At 42.5% G+C, this 26987-nt stretch overlaps 2 protein-coding genes across 8 annotated transcripts in view; one reads left to right on the top strand and one right to left on the bottom strand.

Annotated features, from left to right (window-relative positions):
* MTMR10 (myotubularin related protein 10) overlaps window positions 1–7599 on the top strand; it is a 35913-nt gene extending 28314 nt beyond the window's left edge. The window contains exons 13-16 of the mRNA XM_027740862.2: window positions 227–396; window positions 1667–1837; window positions 2587–2769; window positions 3303–7599. Of these exons, the coding sequence (XP_027596663.1) occupies window positions 227–396; window positions 1667–1837; window positions 2587–2769; window positions 3303–3902 (1124 nt within the window). The 3' untranslated portion in view covers window positions 3903–7599. The remainder of the gene's footprint in view (window positions 1–226; window positions 397–1666; window positions 1838–2586; window positions 2770–3302) is intronic.
* On the bottom strand, window positions 604–26612 carry FAN1 (FANCD2 and FANCI associated nuclease 1). Of its 7 annotated transcripts, XR_005564462.1 has the most exons (16): window positions 26249–26346; window positions 23944–25344; window positions 20771–20911; window positions 20095–20290; window positions 18145–18378; window positions 17527–17658; window positions 16330–16438; window positions 15490–15609; window positions 15025–15189; window positions 13904–14072; window positions 11949–12052; window positions 9978–10172; window positions 9481–9621; window positions 8628–8772; window positions 8417–8530; window positions 7698–7865 (listed from the first exon to the last, which is right to left on the bottom strand). XR_005564462.1 is itself a non-coding variant. In XM_027740859.2 (15 exons), exons 2-14 carry the CDS (start codon window positions 25220–25222, stop codon window positions 8635–8637), a joined length of 3123 nt encoding a protein of 1040 aa, XP_027596660.1. In that variant the 5' UTR covers window positions 25223–25344; window positions 26249–26346; the 3' UTR covers window positions 604–929; window positions 8628–8634. The 7 variants fall into 7 exon arrangements, 6 of the variants coding, with proteins under 6 accessions (XP_027596660.1, XP_039239702.1, XP_027596656.1 ...); XM_027740859.2 differs by lacking the exons at window positions 7698–7865; window positions 8417–8530 and adding an exon at window positions 604–929; XM_039383768.1 differs by lacking the exon at window positions 26249–26346 and adding an exon at window positions 26597–26612 and having other exon boundaries at window positions 7698–8530.
* Window positions 26613–26987: the final 375 nt, after the last annotated feature.

Raw genomic sequence — 26987 nt, 5'->3', positions numbered from 1 at the left:
TACTATGAGTCTCAGTTTAAGAAAAAAGAGGTGTGTTTTTCTTCTGTTTTTTTTGTTTGTTTTTTTTTTTAACTAGGAGAACAATTACAGCAAAAAAAAAGATCTTTTAAAAGAAATTAGAATAAAAACACTAGACCTAGGTGCCTCTTCTTGCTCTTAGAGATCCAATTCTGTACATGTTCATATATACCTTATGTGTTGTATTCATTCTGTATGTTATTCACAGAGGAAGAGGGACGGGACCTGAGCTGTGTTGCTGCTTCTCTCATCCAAGTCATGCTGGACCCCTATTTTCGAACAATTGTTGGATTTCAAAGCTTAATACAGAAGGAATGGGTCATGGCAGGATATCAGTTTTTAGATAGGTGCAACCACTTAAAGAGATCTGACAAAGAGGTAAAAATGAGTTGTATTTGCATGTGATAACAGTATCTGGTAGATATCATCCTGGACATTTATTTGTACAGAAATCTAAAAGTAAAAATACGTTTTAATACTTTGCAATCTCATTAAAATAATGTCAGAGAAAATAAGTCTTCGTCCAGGGTAGAGATACCTTTTCTTTATCCTCTGTAGCCATGTGAGAATCAATGAAACACCAGGTGCATTGAAATGGATTTTTATTTTGCTTCAGTGTTCCACATGAAAAGGTCCCACTGTAACAAACACCAGCACAGCTCACATTTAAAATTAAAATAAAAGGAGGTGAGGAGTGGGTTTACAGGGGGTAGTTTTGCTGTTTGTTTTACCAGCGATCTCTGCTCTCATCCCTGGTGTTCTGGATGCAAAGTCTGATCCCTGTGCAGTGCCCTCAAAGCTTTGGGCTGGCACAGAGGCACCGCAGGCTCAGAGCTGGCACAGCTTCAGGGGGATCTACAGAGGGTAGTGCAGGGCTTCATTCCCAGTCTTATTTGGCCTCTTCATTGTAACTGCGGTTGGAAGAACAGAGGACCCAGGTTAGCAACCTTTTTCAGGGACAGTGCCCAAGAATCTTAGAAAAGCAATATCCTCAGAGTGTGGAGCCAACAGACAAACCGAGGACACTGAGCACCGAGAGGAGAAAATGGGGGAAGGGATAAAGAAACTATTGCCCAGAGGGAAGTAGTGAGAAAGCTGATATTTGACCCTTGCAAGGGATATACTGAAGATTGAAACTGGGAAGAGGAAAATGTTTCTAAAGCTATACGTAAATGATGGTTTATGCTTTTGCCATTCATGGGCTGCTATGGAAAGAGCTCAGAAATGTAGTGAGAAGTTAACATGGCTGAATCATAAGCTTTCTGGTCATTTTAAACAAGAAGGAAGTATATAAATTGCAAATACAAAGCCAAGAGGTAAGGAAGGCTCATACAAACACTAATTTGGAAATGATGAGGGACATCCAGGTGGCAGGAAGTATTTTTGCAGCTACATAAGTATGAAGGAAAGAAGAGACAAGGGAAAGCTGTGCAAAGGTAGTTCTGATAAAGCAAGTGGCTAAACAGGAATACAGGGTGTTATAGTTGCATAGAACCATAAAAAATACAAGACTGCAAATAGTTTACCCTGTTGAGTAATGTACCAGAGATGCAGCTAAATACCCTAATGGAGCAGTAACTGCAAACAAATTAGTATGATCTGGGAGAAGCCTTTGTTAAGTCTAATAATCCCCTGCTTCTTTTCCCAGTCTCCTTTGTTCCTGATGTTTCTTGACTGCGTGTGGCAGCTGCTGGAGCAGTACCCAGCAGCCTTCGAGTTCTCCGAGGTGTACCTGACCCTGCTGCACGACAGCGCCCGCATCTCGCTCTTCGGCACCTTCCTCTTCAACTGCCCCCACCAGCGCGTGAAGGAGAGCACTGTGAGTGAGTGGGAGCTCTGCCACCTGCCCTGTGCCCCTCTGGAAACAACAGCGCCCCAGCTCAGTTGCTCCTGTGTGCTTTGCAAAATGTCACGCTCTGTTTGGGCAAAACAGTCAGGTCCCCAGATGAAGATGATCGGAATGTCCTTTCAGGTGATCTTTGCAGAGACAGGAACTGTTCAAGAAGAAAGTCTATTGAATTTCGGTTTTGTTTTTTCCTAGGAAAGCATTGCTATTGTATGTTATTGTTTGTATTCCTCTAGGAAGCAAATCTATATCTGGAACTGATAAAGCAGAATGACAGGCAATAAATAGAATTTCACGCTTCAGGCAAACTTTGAAATCTCTTGACGTAATTGTTTAAATAGTTGAAAAAGTTGGAAATACTGCATAAAGTTCAGATAGCAATGCACTATGAAAGCACTTAGAAGACTGAACACTTAATTTGTTTTTGAAAACTGAACAGAACCTTGTGTAGAAAACATTTGATGGCTGATAAAAGTGAAACATACTTATTTTGTTAAATATTTTCCCTTTAAAATTTTAGGTAGCCACCTTACAAAGAATTAGAGCATTGAGAGACTGTTGGTATATTGTCAAAATCACAGTTTGGGGATTAAGAGTAAGCAAACAATATCATTGAAAAGTAACAGCCCAAATGAGAACAGGGCACAGCTGTTTTCTCCAGCTCTCTCGCTGCTCTGTTGTGCTGCCTCTAAATGACATCCCTGAATGTTAACTTCTTGCAGGAATTCGCTATAAGCAAAAACATTCAGCTGGGTGGTGAGAAAGGCCTCAGATTCCCTTGTGTTTGGGACTGGTCTCTTCAGTTCTCCAGCCGGGACCGCCTGCTGTTCCACAACCCGCTGTACGTGGGGAAGAGCGCGCCGTGTGTGCACAACGGGGCCATGAAATCCTTCAAACGCTCCAAGGTAACTGAGCTCTCTGGGCAGGGCAGGGCAGGGCTGGGCCTGTGCCCACCCACAGGGGCTCCTGCTGGGAGAGCTGCAGGTACAGCCTGTGTTACACCCCTGGTTTAACAGGAGGAGCCTCAATTTCCTTGGCTTCCCAGCCAAAAGAAATGATTTTCTGTAGAAGCAAAGATGTAAATTGTTGAGCCTTGTGTTCTGGGACATCTTCTGATGTGACTGAGCTCACTGCCAACATTTGCAAAATCTCACCTATGGAAAAGTGATGGCATGCCACTTTTCCCCCCCAGGGTTGTCAGTATGTTCAGTAAATACTGATTATAAGTCAATAATTTGTTGCTACAAAACATATGTATTTCTTTCGAAGGGCCCAAGTGGCCACAGTTTTCCCTGTGAGCCCTGCAGTAGTGACTCACAAGCTCAGTAGTGTTTAAAGGTCGCAGCGTTTCTCTGGATGATGCACTCTGGCAGCTCGGGGAAATCTGCTATTCAAATGAATGTAAAACTGGAAAATTACCAGTATTTCTTTTCTGCAGAAAAACTACAGCTCCACATTGCGAGGTGCTCCCCCAGCATTAAAGAACGGGATCATCGGGGAGCAGGAGTTCCTTCCAAGGAGAAACTCTCTGATACTAAAACTGAAGCCAGACCTTTTCCAGCCAGCAGAGAGCCCGAGCCACAGCAGGGAGCAGTTCTTCAGGGACTGGTTTGCAAAGCCTGTGGACCTGCACGGCCTGATCCTGCCCCAGCTCTCTGCAACACAAATCAAACTGTGGAAACTGTGCTACTTCCGCTGGGTTCCCGAGGCCCAGATCAGCCACGGTGGCTCCGTCGCCGCCTTCCACAGGGTGTCTGTGCTGGCGGATGAAGTGGACATGTTGAACCGGAACCTTCGGCACTACAAAAGCAACTCTTCCTTGCAAGGCCACTGCACAGAACTGGATCAAAGCAGGATGTACTTCAGAGCCAGTGGTTTCAATGACACCTCGGGTGCCCCAGACTTTCTCTCCTCCTCATTCCCCTTTTCTCCTGTAGGGAACCTCTGCAGACGGAGCATTTTGGGAACACCGTTAAGCAAATTTTTAAGTGGTGCCAAAATCTGGCTGTCCACTGAGACGCTGGCAAATGAAGACTGAGGTGGTGTGATTTAAAGGTTCGGGGAGAATACAGCATATCATTTTGTCTTTTCTAAGTTAACACTGCTAAATGCGGCATTGAAAGCTGTAATAATTTTTATATACAAACCTTACGTAAGTTTTGCACAAATATTTAAAAGCAAGGCAAGTCATGCTTCAAATCGCACAATTTTGTCTTCAGGAGTTCTCGTCTGCTGGGGCTTCTGGTCCCTAACTCCCCCTGTCCTTTGGGGTTTGGCTCATTACATGCGACGGAGCGCTTCATTAGCTAATTGAGAGGCTTGGTACGGTCATTAATGTGGGTTCTGCTTGAAATATCCTTTTTTCCCAGATAGTGACTGACATGACCCTTTGATAAAACAGCTTGGAAAGCCAAAGCAGTGCAGTGGACATGAAATGTCAGCTGAAATCTGGGAACATACTGTTTTGTCAGACAGCCTCTTCAGGAAGAATACTTTCATGCATAGATACAACACACTAATGTTCTGTGACTTATCACCCTACACATCTGCTAATGCAGTGTGTATCCATTAAAGGGGTTGTTCCTTTTTCTTTTTCTCCACAAAATGTGTTCATGAACAATTAGTCGGATTTGTGCTCTTTGTCATGAGCTTGACTTCAGACTGTAGAAATCCAGGTCAGGACAATGCACTGTTAACCTTAAAACATTTTACTGTAGATATGGTATTGTAGTAGCTTTAGAAGTGCCTTTAATTGGGAGGACACAGTAGCAAGATTACTCTAATGCAGCTGACAGCCCCCAACTTTTCACAACAGATTGTTGTGGCAAGTTCTTGTTCCACCTCCTGCCTCCCCCTCTCAATTTCTGGAAACAACAGGCATCCAGATGAGATTCTCACTTTTTTATATAGGCATCTCAAATCCTCAGCATTATATCCCTGCCCAGATTCTCATCCCTGCCAACCATCTCGGTTTTTTGTAGGATAAAGTAGCTTTCAGCAGAACTCCCCCCTGAGCCAAGCTGGGCTCCAGAAAGGAGGGCTCAGTCGGTGTTGGGAGCCCCACGAGGGGTGGTGGTGCTGCAGTCACTGTGGGCAGGGGCTGGAAGAGCAGGAAGTGGTGCCTTCTTTTTGCATTTGTGCACAGCCACACGGGCAGTGCAGTGGACAAGCACTGCTTGAGGGATTTAAATCCAACAGCCTCCCTCTGCTTAATGCACCATCCTACTTGCTGTGCTAAAACCTTTTAAATGATACCTCTCCCTGGATGCTGTGCCAGAAAAGGACTCAAGTTTCCCAGGGAGAAAGGCAGGAGTGTAAAGAATATTGGGAGGGTGGAGGAATAGTGATGGTCATTGTCAGAGGTTGAGGCTTCTGTCATCTGCCTTCCCAGCGAGGCTGTATTTCACAGTAAACCATGTCTGTGTAAAACACAAATGCTGTTGAACTCACACTGAGCCCCTGCTTGCAAGTGAAAGCACCAAAGGCCTTACATGATGGACTAAAAGCTGTTCTCAGTTTTTGTGGGGAAAGAAGAAAGCTGCATGATGGTAATACACAGTATAGTAGAGCTTAAAAAAGGTGGAGAGGGACAGGATTTGGAGACCTTTTGTTGTTTGTCCGACTGAACTGGTTTTCAGCACAGCCTGAGTCACAGAGCACAGGTGGGATGTCTGAGGTCGCTCAAGGATTTGTTTCAGAGAACTTGCATCTGGAGTGGCCTTGCAGGTGCTTTGTGCTGGAAGAGCCCAGCACACACAGCACCGAGTGTCCCAGGCTGTTCCTGCGCTCCAGGGCTGTGCTGGCACTGCTGGGGCTGCAGAGGGCCATGGCCAGGGTGAGCTGTGTGGGGTGGGCTCCTTTGGGAACTCCCAACCCCCCAACCCCGTGTTTGTGGAAGCTCTGTGTGCACACACAGCCGTGTCTGCACGTGGGCACAGGGCTGTTGGCAGACAAAGCCAGATCCTTCTGGTCAACTGTTTGTGAGGAAAAAACGTGTATTCACCTCAATTGCCTAATTCTGCTGCAAGATGGGCTGAACATGTTACATGGTCCACAAACCAGTTGAGTTTATTTCCAAGCTTGCTGAAGCAGTCATCTCACTGGGTCAGTTCATTATTCAAACATTTGTTTTAGTTTGCTTTTGTGATTTCCTTTTTCCCATTCGCTTTCTGCTTTCCCTGGCCTGATACTTGACATAACAGACCTCAACCTGTGTGCTTAGTGTCTTTTGGTACCAATTTTTTTTCTTTTAAAATGACAGTTGACTATATATATTTTTTTGTCTTTAAAAGTATAACTTCTTTGGTTTAAAGGTACCAAAAATGTGTAAATAAATACCCCACAAAAGCAGCTGGTGGAATTAAAAACAAAAGTTAAGGCTAGTACCCTTTGGGGGAAAAAATGGGTACTATATTTAAACAGAATTGTCTTTTATAAGGAAATTACAGACATTTTTACATTTCAGTTCTAAGATGTGTACAGATGCTGCAGAGGGTCTTTGTATTTTATATATATAGCATGGGAGGGGGCTAAAAATAATATGCCTTTAAAATAAACAAAACCTGTTGAAATATGTATTTGCCAAACAGATTTAAAAAGACATTTTATACCATTCAAAAAGGGGAGTCAGGTAAGCAGAGGCTGAGAGGGGGCACCTCCTGCAGAGAGGAGGGGAAGGGATCCACCTTTCCCTGGACATGTGGACAAGGTTCTGCTTCTGGTGTCCACGGCCTTGCCTTCCAAGGAACCTGAGCAACTGCTGTGTCTGTGTGAGTGAGCGTGTGCCTGTGGGTATTGCATCTTCCTCTTAAGTTACACAACACTTTTTAATTTACTTTTGGAAGACAGGTACTAGATGTTAATTTTGAAATATCCTCCACTGCACAGTTGCCTTATCAAGTCAACAGGGACTGCTCTAATAACTTTCAAAAGCAATTTTGGGGTTTGAGTAGGTATCTTTAATGTCTATGTACAGAATACTGACATGCAAGTGTGTATATATATGTGTGTGTGTATATATATACATACACATTTTCAAATTGTAGTTTCTGTTCACCATTTAAAACAAGATACTGTTAATGCCATTTTGGTGTTGCAAGAATAGAAAAGCTACCAAGAAGCTCATCTTTTTTTGTCTGTTGGTAGAAAAGCTGGGTTATTCCAGCTGTTCCTGGCTGTGCCATGGCTTTGTACCACCCTGTAACCCCTGCAGGGAGCTCAGAAGCTGAGGGGCTTTAGTGACCCTCAGTTCCTGCGAGGTGGAGCTGACTGTGGTGGTACCTTCGCCCTCCCTTCACTGCTGGATCAGAGACGTGGCTTTCCTTCCAGAAATGCAGGGGGGGGGTGTCTGCCCAGGCCTGCAGTACCACTGATATAACTGCCTTGTATTCTTATGAAAATGTAGCAAGTTGGGCAAACGTTTTGGTTACTCTCAGAGGGAAAAACATTAAAACCAAAAAAATTCTAACATATATTTAAGCAAAGGATGAAATCTTAAATTTGCCTCTAACAAAGAGACAGAAATCTGTACCTCAAATTGCTGTAGGCAGTAGGTTTCTAATGCTGTTGCTGTGATGGTTTAGAGTTCACCATTTCAACTGAAACTAAAACCTTTGTGCCTGATAATGATTTACTGAGTAAAATAGCAGTGGCAGGAACATGATAAAATCCTGATGCTGACTTGTGAATGTGAAGTAAATTAGAGTCAATAAAAGTTCATACCTTTCCACAGTGAACTTCAGGCAGTTTTCTTTCACTTCCTCTAACAATAAAATGGGGGGGGGGGTTTGTTTTTTTCCAAGAAAAGCAGGGACACTGTGCTGAAGAAAGATGATTAATAAAAATAATGTGCAAATTATCTTTATTCCTTGCTATATTCTATTACAGTGTCTGCTGTTTGCATGGTAAGCAGAATTTCTAAAAGCAGTATGAGAATGAAGACTCCAGAGAAAAGATGTCGGCTGGTGTTAAAATTGAGAGAAACCTGCAGGATTCTGGTGTCCTAAAAGGGAAATAATCTTTTAAATTGTATTCCAAGTGACTGACATATTTCTGAGTGAGCAAACACATCAATTAATGTGGGGTAAAACTGACTGTAATGAGTGACACACTGCAAATGAGTGTGGTCACGTTGGCACTGACCAACTCCCGTCTCAACCAGAAACGTTTCCCTTTACACAGGTAATACAGATATTCACAGCAGAAGGGCCTGTTAAATAAATTGTCCTTTCATACAGAGCAGTGCATTAAAACAGCATTGAAGTTTTATGCCTTGCTCTCTGCCATCACTGAGCACCTGTATTTTTTTACATTCAAGTGCAAAATTCAAACACATAGTACTAAGTGGGGGCAAGGAGAGAACCTGACACTCCTGTAAAGGTGCTGTGCTTGCCTTGCAAGGAAACTTGCACACTATGATGAATTTGAGCTACACAGGCAACACAGAAATGACCAGGACTTGATGCCCCAGATTTTATATTGAACAGGATGTTCTCAGGAGGTACAAGTGTGATGGCAGCTGTTTCTCTTCACTGGGCAAACTGCCTGAATTACCTTTCATAGAATAAGTTATGAACTGTGGATGGAAGAGAAAGGCTCTGCTCTTCTGAACCCAAAGTGACGTGCAGTAAATCAGTCTTCTCAAAGTGCACCGTAGTATGCTTTGTGCTAAAAAGGACACAGTAATGTTCCAAGGAGCCAGAATTTTAGAAGAAACTATTTTTAATAAGCAGCAGGCAGTGGTGTGTTACCCCCCCGGTCAAACCTGTGTGTCAGCTGAGGCGTTGGCTCCTGCCCCCCACGGCCTGCACGTGACACACCTCCACAGCCGCTCCCAGGCGCTGCAGCTCGCTCAGCCACAGCATCTGCTTGGGCGACAGCCGGTCCTTGGGGCCCTTCACCTCCACCAGCTGCGAGCAAATGGCCATGATTACTAGTGTGCCTGTGCAGGAACTGCAGCATCATTCCCACAGAATAAGTATTATTTTACGGCTGTTACATAGCAAATAGCCACCAAAACACAGAGGCCCTGGTGAATGAAGATCTCTCATACTCAAAAATCAAGCACCTGCAACCTCACCTGTTCCAGCTGAGACTGACACAACTTACTCAGGTGTTCCAGAGAACTAATTTCTGCTATTCAGCTCTCTTTTATAAAAACAAGTTGCTTCAGCAGGTGAGATGTCCAGTAGTCTTCTAGTACCTATTACTCTACCATGCAAAACACCAACCATGACTGTTTACTCAGTTTTTGTGGCAGACCCTGACATAGTTCTCAAAGACTCAAAACAGTCAAGTTTTAAGTGGTGCCAGTCGAACTCCTTGCTACCCACAGTCAGTGGGTATGACTGATTGATAACACTGCTTTACATTAATTTTAATCAAAGATCTATTCCACACCAACACAGCCAGTGTTCATTCCTGCTGATTTTGGTTATGCCCATTAAAGTTACAGCACAGTGTGATGAAATAGCAGAGAACCACACACTGCTAGCTGTGGCTGCTGGCAGCCCAGCAGCAGCTTTACCTGCACCACGACAAGAGAGCACAGTTTGGATGGGCTGACAGCTGGCAGTTCCCAGCTGAGCACTGAGTATTTCCATGCCCTCCCAAGGTACCTTGAAGTGCTGGGTGTGTGTGCTCCACACGACCAGGTCAGGCAGACCTCCCCGGCAGTGGCGCAGGTCTTTGGACAGTCGCCTGAAAACACCGCTCAGGAACATTCCTCCAAGGCAGGAGACAAGGCTCTGCAAGAGAGGCTTTGGTAGTTGGTTGGATTTGTCTTTAATTTCCTGTAGAGCTGTTTCCCGACCCTCACGAGACTAGTGTATCGCCCAGCTCAGCTTTTTGTTTAGTCTGGTGTAACAGGAAGCATAAGTAGATGTTTTCTACAGCAATTTCCTGCTGTGTTCCCAACTGCCCTTGCAGGAAAAGTGCCCATATCAGAAAATTGTACTTGTGCAAGGACTTCAGCCCAAGTCTCCCTATTCCCAACTCCTCCCTCCCACCACTCTTCCTCCCGCAGTGCCTCAGTACAACCTGTGACACACCATGGCCATGTGTGATCAAATGACAACCCTAATCAGAGGCCCCATGCTGGGCAACAGTTACTTACCTGGGCTTGCTGGAGGGAAATAAAACGTCCCCAGCTCACTAGTGCTGCTGCTTTTCCCTCCTGAGTGGTCCAGACATCAGCAATCAGCTTTGCCAGAGTCTCTGGGGAGGCTGAGTGCAGCTGCTGCAGTCTGGCCTCGATGACATCCCTCCTGCTCTCATAGAAGCTGTCAGTGTACAAATCCAGGGGGGATGTCTGTGTAAAAACGTAAATGCAGCTCTGAGGAGCTGCCAGCACAGCTGGCAGAAAGACAATGCCCTACTTCATACTTTTCTTAACTACAAATTCACTCAAACACTGATCTAACTTGAACATGTCCACCAGATAAACATTTATTAAATTACATTTTTTACACCCACCTCTGAACATCCCAGTGTGTAAAGCCCTTGCAGCAGTTCAGGTTTGAACACTGCTGGAACAGGCAGTACCCAAGTGCTGGGCCAACTTTTCAACAGCAAATGCAGAGTGCTTAGCAAATGGCACATTTCAGCCTTACACAACCTGCTGCCACAGATAATCCCACAAAAATACAGCCTGGTAATGACTGAATGAGGGGTGAGCTATCAGCTCATCCTTGTTTATGCCTGATGCTCATGATAGCTTTGCTCTGAATTAATAAGGAAAAACTAGTTTAAAAAATAAATTTGCAAGTAATCTGTAAATACTGGGTTTGTAATAAACACATAAACACAAGTTTTGGGGGTTTGGCTTTTCATTTTTTTTAAGTAAGTATAATATGCATATAAGATTGTATGAAAGGTATTTAGTAAGGCAAGCTCTACAGTAAATGGTAGTTTGCACTGACAAAGAACACCTGCTTCTAACACAACATTCATAGAGCTTCAGCATCTGACAAGACCAGCAGATACTCCACAGAAGGAGCCACTGGTATGAATTCTATGGCACAGTTTTTGTAAGGCCTTTGGGGCTACAGCAGTGCCCTTCCTACCTGTCTATGAGCTGGGAGGATTTCAGCTCAGCCACAAGGATTTCTACTCCTACCTCAGACTGCTGAAGAAACATAAAAAAGTAGGAAGGGGGAAGAAAAGAATAACCCATATACTTCACCTCTAGAATAAGAATTTTCTACTTAAGGTATCTCATACTGATATAAAATTATAATTTCTTCCAGTACAAATAAATCCAGTTAAGGAAGAGAACAGCATTGTCTGGTCTCCCTCTTGGCCAGGAATTCAACTAGAAGCAATGAGTTAAGGTGGAAGAAAGAAGACAATTATCTAGCCTTTTTTTGTTCTGTAACATTTGAGATGGATTTTTAGGGTTTTCTTAGCAAATGTGATCAAGTTTTCTAATCACAATAATTAAAATTTTCTAGCTGTAATTTGTAGGATGTAAAGCAGTCAGCTAAAAGCCACAAGTTCACCTGGAATCATTACTCTTAGGGTGTGGCAGGCAGCTGTTTCTGGGGGGAACATGTAGTATTGCTTTCCTGTTTGTTGCTTTGTCAAAAAGGAGGGATGGTCCCAAAAGCATAAACATGGTGGGGTGGGGTGAGTGGGGGTATTAACAAACCTAAGTTTAAAAATGTGACAACCATTAAAAGGCTACTAAAAAGAAACAGACTTTTCTTTTTTTTTCTTTTTTCTTTCTCTTTTTTTAAATGGAATGTGTCATCTTCAAAGGAGATGAACAAGGCTGTGGTATAGCAGTGTTCTACTAACTATAATGGAAATTTTGCCCAGTGAGCTCAGCTGTAGGACACATGCACTTAACCAGATGAATTTCACCCTATCAGACGGTGAATCCAGACTGACATAGCAATTAAGTTACTGAGGATTACTTAGTAATAAACCCAATATAACAAATAATAAAATGAAGGAAAACCCAAGATCTGTCTGGAAATTCCCTCAGAATAAAATGCTAATCCAATCCCAAATAAGATTTTAACATGGTTACTGAGTCTACAGCAATGGGTAAATACAGCAACTAAGGAAAGCCTTTCAAAGTTACCTGATAGGGATTTCTGAAAACATCGGGTATGTCATCCATGAAAATGATATCCCACATTAGAATCCCATACAGCGTAAGAAACGTTGAGCCTTCCCCATGAATACCTAAAGGACAAAATTCAATAAAAATGGAAGCATCAAGTTCTACAGCAACCTGAGGAAGAATGAAACCACCCCGACCCAAAGCAGGAACACCATGCTCAGGTTCCTGCCCAGCTGAAGTCAGCACATGTTCCCATTACAGCAGAACACTGGAAATCCACTTTATTCCTGCCCCCTCTGCCAGCACCTGCTGCTACCTGGCCAGGGGCCTTCAGTCACAGCCCAGGGCTGGATCACTGCCCTTCCACAACAAGGCTTACTTGGACAATTTTTAAATACACAACTTTTGTTAAAATTAAAAAGCAATATCTTGACACCAAATATAAATACATAAATGTATCTGTATATATGTATGTGTATACGTGTATGTACACATATATGTGTGTATACATGTGTGTATATATGTAATATACCCCATTTTTATATAACTTTTTTTCTCAATATATAACATTTTTGAGTAATACTGGTTGAGCATTAGTCTGGTAGAGCTGACTGCTTTTCCATCATCATTTTTTTTTCATCCCTGTCACTTATTAAACACAGGGAGACACATATATGTAAGAATATATATATATAAAACACACAGAGATACATACATATATATATAAACATAAGAAAACAATTTTTCACTGTGAAGGTAACAAAGCACTGGCACAGGTTGCCAAGAGAGCCTGTGGAGTCACCATCCTTGGGGATACTCAGAAGCTGGTCATGGTCCAGGGCAGCTGGCTCTTGAGCAGAGAGTTGGACCAGGTGGCTCCCAGAGCTCCCACCAACCTCCACCTCAGCTCTTGAGGTATGTTCTGTTCTTAGTCTATTAGTACAACTTATTATCTATGATATTATATTTAATGTTACGTGTCATACCTATAGATCACAGGACATCTGTGCTGTCTGTACTACATGATATATAGTGTTTGTGTATTATACATGTATGACACATCACACACATGAGAGGGAGGAGACCATGTGTGCTCTGGGCTGTGTTTAGTGCTGGACTGGGAATTCTGGTTCCTCAGGCCCAGCCCTAAATCACACATGGCCATTGTGTGCTCAAAACTGTGCTGAGCCACTAAGATCGATGGTGAGAGGGTGGGAGTGAGGAACTGAGAGGGGATTTCAGCACAGTTCTTCTAAATTCTAAATATTGTCACCTTCTCATTTACCCTTTTCTGATACAGCCACTTTTCCTGCAATGGTATTCTGGAACATATCAATAATATAAAACTATATTAAAATATCTATTTTATATAAAGATACAAATTTTATCTTAAAAATAACCTGCCTACCTGTTTGCATATTGCTTTTTTTCCTGTAAAACAGATCTATATATTCTTACTTGTCCATGGCTTTTCACAGCTCCTAAGTTGTAAAAATACAGGAACAACTACTAATAGAGCCTTCAAAAAAACTGCCAAGTGTCTTGCTAGTGGTATATACTGTTTTCATCTTCATCTAGTAGCAAAAATCAGTTTTCCTTGGTGACACTCCCTTAAATGACAATGCTAGCATTTTACCCTTAAGAAATAAAATAGCTGTTTCACGGGTAAGAAAGGCAAAGTAAGCGATTTTCTATGAAGATAAAGAAGAAATACAAATTTCAAAAACACCTTTGGTACATGAAGGCAGCAAATAATTAAAGGCCAGGAAGCAGGTCAGTTTGAAAATACATGTTAGAGCATTTTGGAAAGGAAATGATGTATTAGAGGCATTTGGGAAAGAAACAGAATCAGACTAAAAACTGGTCTAATGAAATCAGCTAAAACTGGTCTATTAACTAAACTGATTAGGAAATAGGTTCTTTACTCCCACAGTTATTTTACTGTAAAATGCCCAAATAAATGGTACTGTTACCCTGATCAAAACCACTCCTCCTGTAATGAGTTAATGCCAGCTCCTCAACTGAGCACATGACTGTGGATACACTACAGCCTTCGCCTCCTTCTTCATCACCAACATCCTCCATGAGAAATACGGATTTTCCCATTCCCATCTGAGGACACATCTTTCCATTGATTGTAACCTGAACATAATAAAACATCTGGTTACTTTCCAGCATCACATTTAAAAAGCTTTAGCCTAAGTATTTGGATCTTGCCTAAAACACACATTCCTCCTTTTCAGTTTTCTTAAAATCAGAACTAGACTTGTTTCCAAAAATCAACTGAATAAAATTTACCCTGCCATAATTTGTGAAATCATTCAGTTTAGCTTTCATAAAATGGCGAATTTTTCAGAAAAAAAAATGTCTAGCAAAAATCCTGGGCAGGTGGCAAGTAGCCTCTCTATATGCAGGACCAGGAGGAAAGAATACAGAAGGCTGAGGAGACTGATTCTGGACTGACACAAAGAAGGGATGTAGGGAGAGACGTGGTGAGGAGAGAGAACAAGTGAGGCTCTGCTCTGACTTTGACCAGACAGAATTATCTTTATGATGGTATGGAAAAGAAAGAGTTAAAAAAATCCATTCCAATATGATGCAGGTGCACCCCACTGAATATTTGCATAATACATATTTAGAGTGCATACCTTCCAAAGGTTACTAAAAGAACACTGGCATTTTTTAGCCACTAATCTAATGCGACAACATGCTAAGGAAGCTACTATTACTTTTTCTTGCACACAAAATGCTTGGCTTGCAGACACCAGACACAATGCACTGATCTGCTCAGGAAGGCTCCGAGCACATACTGTTACATTAGTGGAGTTTACAGCTGATCAGGTTCATAACACATATAAGCAATTCAAATTTAACCAGTGTACAGCTGACTAACTTCAGCTATGAAGCTGACCAACAGAAAAGTATTTGCTTATGACAGGCTTTTGTTTTAGAAACACATTTGTATTCATTTTCCTGCAGTCAGAGGCTGGTGCCCAGCACGTAACAAGACTCTCACAGGTTATCTTCTCTCGTCAAGAGTAAAAAAGACCTCATGAGTTGTTATTTCCCAGACACCAGCAGCGCCCTTACTCACATGTGGCACATCCTGCACAGTGATGACTGGCAGCTCCTGGAGCAGGCCCCTGACCTGCCTGCAGCTCGGCGAGTCTCTGATGCGCAGGGCCCGCAGGTAGAGGGACAGACGGTGCCCAGTGCGGACACAGGGGTCTGCCAGCCCCTTCCTAATGCAGCCCACGGCCTGGCAAAGAGCAAGGGAACCAGCAGGAACTTAGAAAGACCCATGGACACCTGTCTGCTTAAGAACAATCCATTTAAGGAGCACAAAAATGTAAATGCAAAAACCAGCATACCAGGCCAACCAAGGATGAGGTACACTCAATATTCATTTTCTTAGGAGGAACTGATTGCCTTGACCTTGGCATTCCTACCAATACCTACATTGTTAGGAGATCCTGTTCCACTGTTCTTTTCATAAGATGTGTTTTTAAAACATGTTTTCAGACAACAAGTGCAGCGTTTCCAGCTCTACAGCAGATACCTTCGTAGTGTTTTTCAGGTGCTGATGTAGATTGAGAGCCAGCCGGTCCCACCATCTCCCTCTGCTGTCAGCACAGTACACATCCTGAGCCAGGAGGGTCTGCAGCTCCTGCACGGCCTCCTGTGCAATGGCACGGGATGTTCATTAATTGAGTTACAAAGCCAAGGGCAAGTTAGCTTGTCACCTTCCCTTCTAATTAATGGATACTATAGAACTTTGTCTCTTGAACAATTCAAACCTGCTTTTTACTCCACTACCCAATATACTCAATTCAAGTGCATAGATGTATCTTAAAAACTCTGGAATAGAGATATTTTTATGTAAACTTAAAGACTAACTGCCAAAATTTTAATATTTTTATCCTTTCTGTATTCCTTATTGTATATGAAAAATATCCGAGTATTACTAGTTGCCTTTTTGCAGAAGCAAAGTCTTTTTCAGAATAATCTGATTTGCTTTAACATATAAATCAGAGACCTTTAGGGATGTAATCTCCCAAGGTGAAGAGGCAGAGATTTCAGAAGACTTCTCTTCTGAGATTTTTCTTACTTAAAAACAATAACCAAATCTAGTGAAACACAGGTATCTTTAAATAATGAAATAAGCATATCTCAGCAATATGGTGTATTACAGATGGTAAATCTACAAACATAAGCAGAAATCAAAACAATTTAAAACTTTCTAAAGCAGCATAAAAAAGGGCTCTTTTCCTTTAAAAGTAACCTGTTACTAGAACTATAGCAATCCGTGGCAAACATTGTCACTATTTTCCAGCCACATCAGACAAGTAAATTGATGTACAACGCTCCATTAAACACAGATTCCTATTCACCACTTTACCTTATACATGTGAAGTCTCTGCAAAATTTCAACACCGTGAGAAAGGATTCTTGTATACACCCAGCCCACTGTGAAACGTCGCAGATACTCCGGTAAAACTCTGTGATAGCTAAAAAGTAAGAGCAGCTCAGATCATTTAAATATGGCAATTTGAATTCTTAAAGTTATACCTAAAGCATTTACAAAAATTAAATGCCTTATATATCCAACTGAACTGAAATGAGCATCCCAGCTGCCAAGTCAAGAACCCAAAGGTAAAGCAACAGTTCAGCTTAGGGAGCAAGCTGCCCTTGCACAGTGTATTTTAGATTCCACAGCAGTGGAATTTTTAGTTAATCAGTTTTACGTAAGATGCAAAACAGTAACTTATCACATCATGTGTTGTTACTGCCAATCATTCTCATAGAAGTTTATCTTCGGAAACATAGCTGAACAAAAGAAAAAGTCTAGAACAGGAATTTCCTGCCATAAAAAGACTAACATCTTTTCAGTAGGCAACTCTATATTTCAAGACAAAGTCTTTTGAATGTCTTATTAAAATAGATTTTTCCACTGTCTTCAGTGTGAAATGGAACACACTTCCAAATGACCCTCTATGAAGGGTTACACCGTTTTACATGAGTTGCCATGGAATTGAATATAATGCCAAACATAAAGCTTTAACTTTTGGTGTATCATTAAGCCGGAAAATAAAATAATTAAAAGAAAAACTGATGAAGAATGCTTCCAAACCAACACATTTTATTTCAGTTCTCAGATATTCAGTAACATTCCCCTGAATGACCCCACTTGGAAGTCTAAAGACATGAATAACCCAGCATGCGTTCCGATAATGTTTGCAACATCCTTTTGTTCACAGTGAATTTTACATTCTGCTTATTGCCATTTATCTGAAAGCCATAAAGACAAACCATGACAAGGGAAAAATAAGGCTCTTGTTCTCCTGCATTGCACATAAAACAGAAATGTTTTAATGCTTTATCAATGCCTAGCAATCAATTCCCAAGGTTTTATAATTTTCATATTATCACTTAAAAGCTAAACAAACAATCAGGAAGATCAAAGCTTTCAGAATATTAAAGCCTCTAAATTTATCAGGCGTAGTCTATACGCCTCTCTCAAAAGTTAAAGTATCAAAAGTAAGATAATACATTTAATAGTTTCCTATGAATGCTAGGCTAGTTTCCAGTTCACTACCTTAAAGAGGGGTGATTTTTCAGTTCGCTCCAGGTTTGTTTAGCATACAAATATAGATTATGAGCTTCTTCCCAGTGCCCATTTACCATTGCGGTGGCTATATCATATGACAGATGAGCAGCAGTTGCATACCTGAGGGAAAAAACCACAATAACTTTCTTAGGCTGAAAAAGCATCTATAGTTAGAAGAAATCAATTCCTCCTCTTCCAGTCTCCAAAGACATTGAATCATGCAGCCATCTTTTATCCTTAATCTCATAGGATTAGTAGAGTTTAAACTAGCAGGGCCCATTATGTTTAAACTTACAGACTATAGAACATATTTTTTGTTTAGCTCAGAGTCCACTTCTAATAATCAGCACAGCAAATGAAGAAACAGCTTTCATCAGCAGACGATCCTGAAGCAAACAAATACGCTATTCTGGATCCAAAGCCAAGCCACTGTGAATTACGAGTCCTACCTGGATACAAAAATGCACTTAAAATCATTACAAAAGCACACTTCTATATATTTACATCTGAAGTTCCCCATGATGAATTCTTATTTGTCTACACCAGTGCTGCAGGAAAGCTTTTCTAGAAAGAAACAGATGTGCAAGCAGCCAAAGCTCTCCCCACCTGATGAGATCGTCTCTGTCCTGGAAGACCTGGGTGCTCCTGCTCACGGTGTAGGTGGGGAACACGGCCCTGCCCATGCTGGCCAGCAGCATCGTGCAGAGCTGGCCCTGCCCAGCACTCCCGGCCTCCTCCTCCTCCACCGCCTCCGGCAGCGAGAACAGCAGCAGGACCCGGGAGAACACGGCCCGAGGGCCTTTACACACCCTCACACATTTTCCAGCCAGGTCCTTCACCCTGGAGGGACAAATAAAATTAGTACAACAAATGATTTTTACTGTCACTTGTAAAAACTGAATTATACTGAGTGAAGTATAAGAAAAAATTTTTTCAAGCCTATAATGCATAAAATTGATTTTCCTTGAAAGAAGCAGAGATACTATATAGTACATGGAACCTCTAGTGAAAATCTAACCAAATGCATTCGCTACTAAAAAGTTTAAGGGCCAAACTTCCAACTGAACAGAATCAGAACTAACTGCCCTTTGGGTGCAGTCACTCCTGCTGCTGTGCCAGCCAGTACCATAAATCAACAAGACATGGTTTGCTGTTAGAGAATGTTTATAGGCCCTAATTTGAGATCCATTGTTTTAGGGAACCTCCATTAGCCCATTTTCAACCAGCCTTTTCATACAAGCCCAAACTTTGTTGCTTGTCCACTGACAGCACAGATTTAAAACCAGATTTTCTGTGATCTCCTGGGATAATCAGCATTTCAGCTGTCATCTACAGCAAAAGGCAATATGTTCCCAAAGCTGGGGTGGCTGAGCAAGTAACTATCAGCCTCTGTTCTTGAAGTAGGGAGTAAGACAGCACCAAGTACTTTTTTTGGAATGTAACTAATTTTCCCAGGCTCCTTTCCATTCTTCTAGCCTTTCTCTAAGACACTATTCTGAAAACAATTTTGTTTCTGTTAGAGATATTTATATAAATTGTGCATCATGCATTGTCATATAGTTCAAAGAGGAAAAATGAAATCTAAGGATTTTCATACTGAAGTTTTCTATGCTTGGATTAGAATGAGAAAGCAACCACAAAATAAGGAAAGAAGCCTTTAATGATTCACAGCATAATAATTCTTCATGGAGGAATGATTTTCAAGTTCTTTTTCCAATACTAGGCCCCTTTTAATACAAGGAATTTTATGGAAAATCACATGATAGATTTGGGGGGGGAGGAGGAATATTTTTCCAATAAACACAGCTATGCAAAACTTGATAAAACTTTATATCCCTCTCATTTGAAAAAGAATGCCACAGGAAATACAAATTATGTTAGTACAGCAAATGCAGTCCATACTGACTTCTGCCAGCTTTCTATCCAAGCCAAATTTTATACCGAAAGGATTCCACAATTACCGAGTTCAGACCCTAATCACTCCTATTAGGGCAGCACAGCATCTTAAACCTGAACCTGGACCCCAGGAGACCTGGAAGTCAAGGGCATCTGATACACCCAGCTGTGACAGCCACAGTGGAAACATCACAGGATAGAAAGAACACTTTGTCAGGTAAACATACTTTTCCCTTTAAAATATTGCCAGAAGGAGTCTCTATGCTAAAGTACTCAGTCAGCCCCAGAAAAGAGACTATTGGTCTCCTCTAGTTCTACCAAAAGAGCTCACAGAGCAAACGAACATCAGATGGTTGTTTGAATAGGCAGTGGCCTTTCCCATACCTTCCTAGATGTTTTTCTGCACTGACTCTGCTTTACAGAATTCAGAAATGTTTCTCTGTGTAACCAAGTAACTTTGCAGACAGATAATCATGCCCACAGCTGAAAGCACAACACAGTTTTAAAAAAAGTCTAGTATTTAACCTTCCATTTGACTTGCTGGGAATCAAAATGTAATGCTTCCTTTTTTACTAATAAATTTACTAAATGCATTCCTCTCTTGAAAAGGCATCTAGATTCCAGTTTGTTGCAGTGCAAAATTTAACTATAAACATTTACCTTTTTAAGATCACTGTCCCAACACCAGCCTGACTCCTGCTGAAGACTGAACGCTGTTTTGCCAACCTCAGAAAATCATCCACAAGTTGCTGTTTCTGACCATTTGGGTTTGGCAAGTGAAAGATCTTTGCCAATGCTTTTAGTTCAGGGGCTGAAAGCAAATCCAAACCTTCACACAGGTCTTCCAGTTCGGATTCTACAAGCAAAATGATCTGATATATTCATTGTGTGTTATACATGTACACTCAAGCAATAGGTCATAGTACATTCATATAACCTGGTACTAATGTAATGACTTAAATTCCTCAAAAATGTACTGTCAGTGTTATCTGGTTCACCCTGAAATTCTTCTGGACTTTCTTCCTGACCTCTTCACAGGTCCAGGTTGAAGGTAAGGAAGAATCAGAAGAAAACACCCTTTACAACTTCAAAATAGAAGCAAAAAAAAATTCTGCTGAGTTACAAAAAAACGCTATTCAGAAATGCTGTCTTCCCTATTACCCAATTTGTATTATTTTTATTATTTACAACACAACTCATTTACCTGAAATCTTAATTCTGGTCATCTAGTACTCTTCCCAAGGCACAGACAAGCCTGTAGTGCATTGAACTCTAACATGACCCAGCTGCAGACTCTGTATGTAGTATTTTTAAGATTTATCAGTGCTGTTCTTACCTGTTTGCAGAAATCTGGCTTCAGCCAGTTCTTTAATCATTGGTGACAAATCCACACTTATCTCTCCATACTCTATTTTGTTCACCTTTAACCAGTTCAGCTTGCGTTGAAAAAGTCTCACATATAACTTCTGCCCACCAACTGCAAATTGGAGTTAAAGCAGGGAAGGATAAAATGAAGAGTAAATTCTAAACACAGCACTATGCAAAATCACTACCTTAACCAGAAAAATTACTTTGATGCAGGTATCCTCTAAAACACATTTTACATCTCGTCACGTTCTACAAGCAGACTTGGTAAAATACCAGAACTTACCTTTTCAAGTAATTAATAAACTCATTAGAATATTTAAGTTTTGTAGGTACAAAAGTATTACAATGTATTTTGCAGGTATTGTACATTGCTAAAATGCATTTTGACATGCTTATTCTTTAAGAAATAATTTGTTTTATAGGAAAAGATGACTTCATTTTTCAACTCTGCATATTGTGATATTAAATAGGTCTTTTTGCTTTCTTAAACAGTCATTCAATAACGAAATATTTCGTGCTAGGGAACAAAAGAAGTCTGACAGAATAATTTCATAATCACAGAATACCTCTCTCTGTCTAGCAGTCTTCAGACTCTTATTTTTTCAAAGATAAGCCTAATTTTACTAATGTATCAACTGAAAACAACAGAAAAAACCCCTGCTATTCATTTTATTTTTATCAGGGAAGTGTTCTCTTAAAGTACTCTTTAAAAAGACTTTTTACATACATGCTGAAATTCAACAAAACAGCTTATTAAATTTTAGCTGAAAATAGTTCAGCTGTTGTTACTACATTCAATAACCTTTTGAATACTTAATTCAACCCTCATTAACTTCTGAATTTTTATCCCTGTCCGCTGCTTAACTGAAACCGATATTTAATAAAAACAGACACTGAAACACTACCAGACCCAGAGATATTCAAGAAATGGCAGGTAACCTCGACGTGTTTATTTAACAATTCTCCTGTCCTTAAAAGACTTTTTCAGCCTTTTTTTAATGGAATGTTTCCAGGATCAATTCACTGGGAGAACTATATTTAGACATATGAACCTGGCATTTTCTCTCTGGGATTAGAACTCCTTTGAAGTCGGTTCCCAGTTTTTACAACTCTGGAGAAAGGAAAAAGGTTAACACATGAACATCCTTTCCCCAGCCCCTGGAGCTGACCAAACAAGGGCTGCAATCCAGCAAGGGCATGTGAGGACTGCTTCCTCTCTGAAGGATTTGAATGACAAATAGAATAGAAAGATATTGTGCAAGTAATTGCTTCTTAAGCATCCTGTTCTGAAGTGCATTCACTACCTTTGGAGGTTCAGATTTTTTTCTTTTGTGGTTCTTAAGAAAGTTTCAAGTATATCAATGAAATAAAAAATTTGCTCTAAGTTGAAATATTATCAGCAAAAAGATGCAGAAGATCTTAGAAAAGTTCACCCTCTATGATTCATCAAAATACAACAGAAAAAAAATTTTCTGTACCTCAGTTCCACTGGTAACTATAAATCGATGTTCTTCAGATACAATATTTCTACTGTATGAAAGTTGAAAGGAGGATTTCACTGAGTGTATTAGGTTAGTGTCACTAGAACTATGAACTGGCATTTAAATTCTTGCAGCTGTACCTTGTAGCAAAATTAAACATGGAGAATACAAAAATCATGTTTTTAATGTTACACCTAATTTCAGACAGAACTCATCTTAAGCACAAAGGCTGACATTGCACTGCAGGTTACTTATAACGGATTCACCTCTGCTTTTCCCTACTTTTATCTACTGTTTCTGGCACTTAAAAAACTGGCAGTGCTCTACATTTCGTAATAAGTTCACAAACTTTCATAATAATCTTCATAACTTCAGTGAGTTAGAGATCTCTCACTGAAGAATGGTAGACGTTTCAGCAGAAAATAATGAAATACTGGAAAATACCTATATTGAAGCAACTCCATAGTACTAGGCACATGTGTTGGGTTTTTTGTGTTACGATAACTGAAAGACAACACCTGCTTGGTTAGAAACTTCTACCGTGGGACAGATAACACATCTACCTGAACTTTTAAAGTATTCTGTCTGGTATTTCTTCAAGGAAAAGATTTCTTCATCTGTCAGTTGTCCAGAATTTGTTATCTATTGAGTTAAAGCAGTTCTCATAGCTCAATCCTTGTGTTTTTCCTACCCTGCAAAGAAAGATTGTTTTATCTGCGCCCCTGGCATTCAATGCATACATGGATTTACCAGCACCACTCTGCAGTAATTCTTTCTGTATTCCAAACTCCTGTGAGAAGGGAATTCTGAAATCACACTACTGAAAGAGAAACAAGCACTTCCTTTATTTAAGAGAACAAGCTCCTGTTACTGATCAGTGTTGTACCCATCCAGAGAAGGGAGTGTGAAAATGAGGAACCTGTATCCTGAGCCTCTTTTAGTATTTGTCCAGGTTACCAAAGCCTGCATACACGACTGACCTAACTGCAAGTTTATGCCTAGATCTTTGGATGCAAATGATGTGCATCTACTGCTTGCCTCGGAGAGCCAATAATAACAGTTTTGTTGCTTCTGTTCCTGCCTTTATATATTCCCCTTTTAACTATCACAACATAAACAAGGCATTACCAAGCCCCAAGATGTCACTATTGTGACATTCTCATGGCCTGGAGTGCACCCACAGGCTCTGCAGCCACACCCCAGCCCCCACAGGTTTGGCTGCTTGTGTCCAAGGCCAGCTCGGATCTGTGCAACTGTGTAAGCTGAGCTCAGGTGCTGGGCAGGCTGAGGCTTTTTCAGGGCCCTCCTCTATTCTCTCAGGAGCTGTACCTAAGCCCAGACTGGTGGCCTGCACTCCTGCCTGAGCTCTGCTGTGGCATGTCAGTGCCCAGCCAGACACCTCACTGACTTGGCTTCACCCCAGTGTCACTACAGACTTGCCCGCAGACCTTCCTTACAAGTCTTCACTTTTTATCAACACCTTCCATTTAAACAACATTAGGAGAGTTTACTTATAAGAAGCCACTGATGGATACGTCTCCTGAGAAAAAGGAGCTTCTTCCCCTTAAGGAACTCATCCAGTTAAATTGCCCATGATATAGCACTCCTCACATAAAACTATGCAACAGTAATGTGGAGATGTATTTTTAAAGAAAGGTACCTGATAATTTGTAGAACTTGGTTATAATGTTCATATCTTGCTCATCAAATAGTCTGATGTCATCTTCATTCTCTAAGACTGCTTGAAGCACTAGTAAAAAATTCTGGAGGTAGTATGGGTGACCAGGAGAGCTGGGCACAGAGTGAACCTTATCTATTTTGTCTAAAACGTCCCCAGTGGAATTCTGAAATTCTTCTTTTCCCACAGTTTCTAACATAGTATAATTCATCTCATCCTTAAAATCTTCAAGAACTTCCACAGGAAGTATCTGTGCATCACCCTCGCTACAGCAATTTTGTGTATCACAGTTCACTTCTGTCTTGGAAGAAGGAATAACCTGGGTGTGAGGCTGAGTCTTGACTTCCAAATTACTGGCCAGCTCTGGTGAAGTATAAATGGCTAGAGGTGTTTCAAATTTATCAGGACGAAGTGTCACACCTTCAGACCTGCTTTCTGGTTTGGTGCTCCTTGTACCACTTGGGAATCCTTTGTCATTGTTATCAGCTGGTAAAGATACCTGAACTATATCCACAAGGTCTTCTCGATTACATTGGTTTCTTTCTTTTTGAAATTCAGGTTTCCTCTTTGAAAAATTTTGTTCCTGGTGCTCTCTCTGCGCAAGCTGATTTTCTTTCTGAGAACTATGCCCAGCATAAATATCATCGTCATCATCCTCCTGTGCTGCAGCATTTCTACACAGACTGTGAACAGCAGGAGGTGAAGAGTCAACCTCTTTATACACGACCTGTTTTCCTCCCTGGGCACAACATCTTCTGGACAGTTTCGATGACAAGCTTCCCAAAGAGACTATTTTGACTGTTTGGGCCTGTGATTCGTTGTTAACACTAATGACTGAGCTATTATTGCTAAAATAAGGACTAATCTGTTGTGCTGCACTACCTTTTGCTTTCAATGAATTGCTTTTGGAGGGACTTGTTTCTAGATTTAAGATGTTTTTTGAAAAGTGTGAGCTGGAATTATTGGTTACATTTGCAGCTGGGGGGCTCTTATTCTTCAGAGGGTCCAGCGTAGCACCAATGGCACCAATCTCACTACGGTTTCTCTGACATGTTTCATCCATGTGCTCATTTATTCCATACCTTGGCACCAATTGCCCACACATGGGACAGCTAATTTTGGCAGGGGGAACATTGTTAAAAAAGGAAGTAATAGAGGAGGACGCTGAAGGTATAGATGGCGTTCCTTTTTTCTTCTTACTTTTACTGAGTGACAAACTTATTTGGGATCTTTTGATTCCTGAAGACCTAGCTTCTGCCATTACAAAACTTCACAGCATTTACACAGCACAGGAAACTCCATTCAAGCCACATTTCCTTATTCTGTAATACTTAGAAGGCTTTTCTCGGCTTTGCCTTTTCCATCTGTAATCCTCTGATGTGTCTTCAAGAAAAAAAAAGATACTGAATGAATGACCTTGTAAGGTACCAAGCCAAGGTTCAACCAAGATGAACAGCAGAGAAGAAAACATTAAAGCCTACAAGTGAAGAAGTCAAGCAGTCCTTAACTGTTACAGTGTTACTGTCCTTTAGCCTGCCTTACCGGGCACACCAAAATCGCCATGCTGAACACTGCAGCTGGCCTTCAACAGTTTAATACATGGAAATCAATCTCAACTTTTCATTTACATCATCAAGTGAACCTGGCATTTAAATAGCCCTCTAATTTTCACAGAATCCCAGAACAGTCAGGGTTGGGCCCAGGATGGGCCCTCTGGAGATCCCCCAGTCCCAGCCCCTGCCCGGGCAGGGTCACCTGGAGCAGGTACACAGGGACACGTCCAGGGGGGTTTGAACGTCTCCAGAGAGGAGACTCCACGGCCTGCCCGGGCAGCTGTTCAGGGCTCTGCCACCCTCAGTGGAAAGAAGTTCTCCCTCCCGTTGAGGTGGAACTCCTTCTGTTTATGGCCATTGCTCCCCATCCTGTCGGAGGGCACATTCCGTCATTACCTCGTTTGCTGTGCAGACACTATTTTCGGTGCCAAACACTCGCCTTTCCAGCGCACCCCCCCGGCTGCTGCGGCTGCCCCAGGCCGGGCCGGGCTCTCCGAGGCTGCCGGGCACAGGCGCTGCGAGGGCTCCGGCCGCTCCCCGCGTGTTCCTACCGGGACGGCGGCGCCTCGGGTCCCGCCCCCATTCCCGGTGCTGCGCCCCGGGCTCCCGCCCCCATTCCCGGTGCTGTGCCCGGCCGTGCCCGCCCCTCGCCGGCCCGGCGTTCCCGCCGCTCCCCGCGCCGGGAGCACCCAACCGCGCCCTGTCCCGGAGCCCGCCCGGCCCTCCCCGCGCACCGGCGCCGCAGCCACGCGTCCCTCCCGGGGCCGTGCAGGGCCTTACGGGCCGTGTGGGCAGGGCCGTGGGGAGCCGGGCCGTGTGGGGCCGGGCCGTGAAGGGCCGTGAGGGGCCGGGCCGTGTGTGCGGGGCCGCCCCGCTCCCGCCCCCGCCAGGCCTGAGCAGCGCAGCGCCGATGGCGGCCCCGATGGCGGCCCCGATGGCGGCCCCGATGGCGGCCCCGATGGCGGCCCCGATGGCGGCCCCGATGGCGGCCCCGATGGCGGCCCCGATGGCGGCCCCGATGGCGGCCCCGATGGCGGCCCCGATGGCGGCCCCGATGGCGGCCCCGCGCTCCCGCCACCCACCGACACGGCCCTGCTGACTCTGAACATTTCCTTTGACAACAACGAGGGGGAGAATGGTTGAGGTCCACAGGGGCACCGGCTGGAGGCTTCTCTTTTCTTTGTTCAGCCGAGGAAAGAGTAAACAGTGAAATATTTCCATCTTGAGAAATACGGTTAATGTGACTCTGAGAAGGGGGCTGGTATGGGAGGATGTTCCTCGGAGCTGTAAAAGGACGCGTTAGAGGAAAGCACTCAAGGGCCCCATCCCTGTCTGACCAGGCTCTGCTCGGGGGACCCAGCAATGGCACAAGAGGAACGGGCAGGAACCGATGCCCAGGAAGTGCCACCTGGCCACGAGGAAGAACTTTGCTGTGCAGTGACCCAGCACTGAAGAGGCTGCACAGAGAGGGTG

Source organism: Pipra filicauda, unplaced genomic scaffold, assembly GCF_003945595.2.
Source record: "Pipra filicauda isolate LSUMZ 115617 unplaced genomic scaffold, ASM394559v2 scaffold324_size1259732_pilon, whole genome shotgun sequence".
Lineage (NCBI taxonomy): Eukaryota > Metazoa > Chordata > Aves > Passeriformes > Pipridae > Pipra > Pipra filicauda.
The sequence above is the reverse complement of the archived record's forward strand: the minus strand, read 5'-3'. Positions and strand labels throughout refer to the sequence as shown.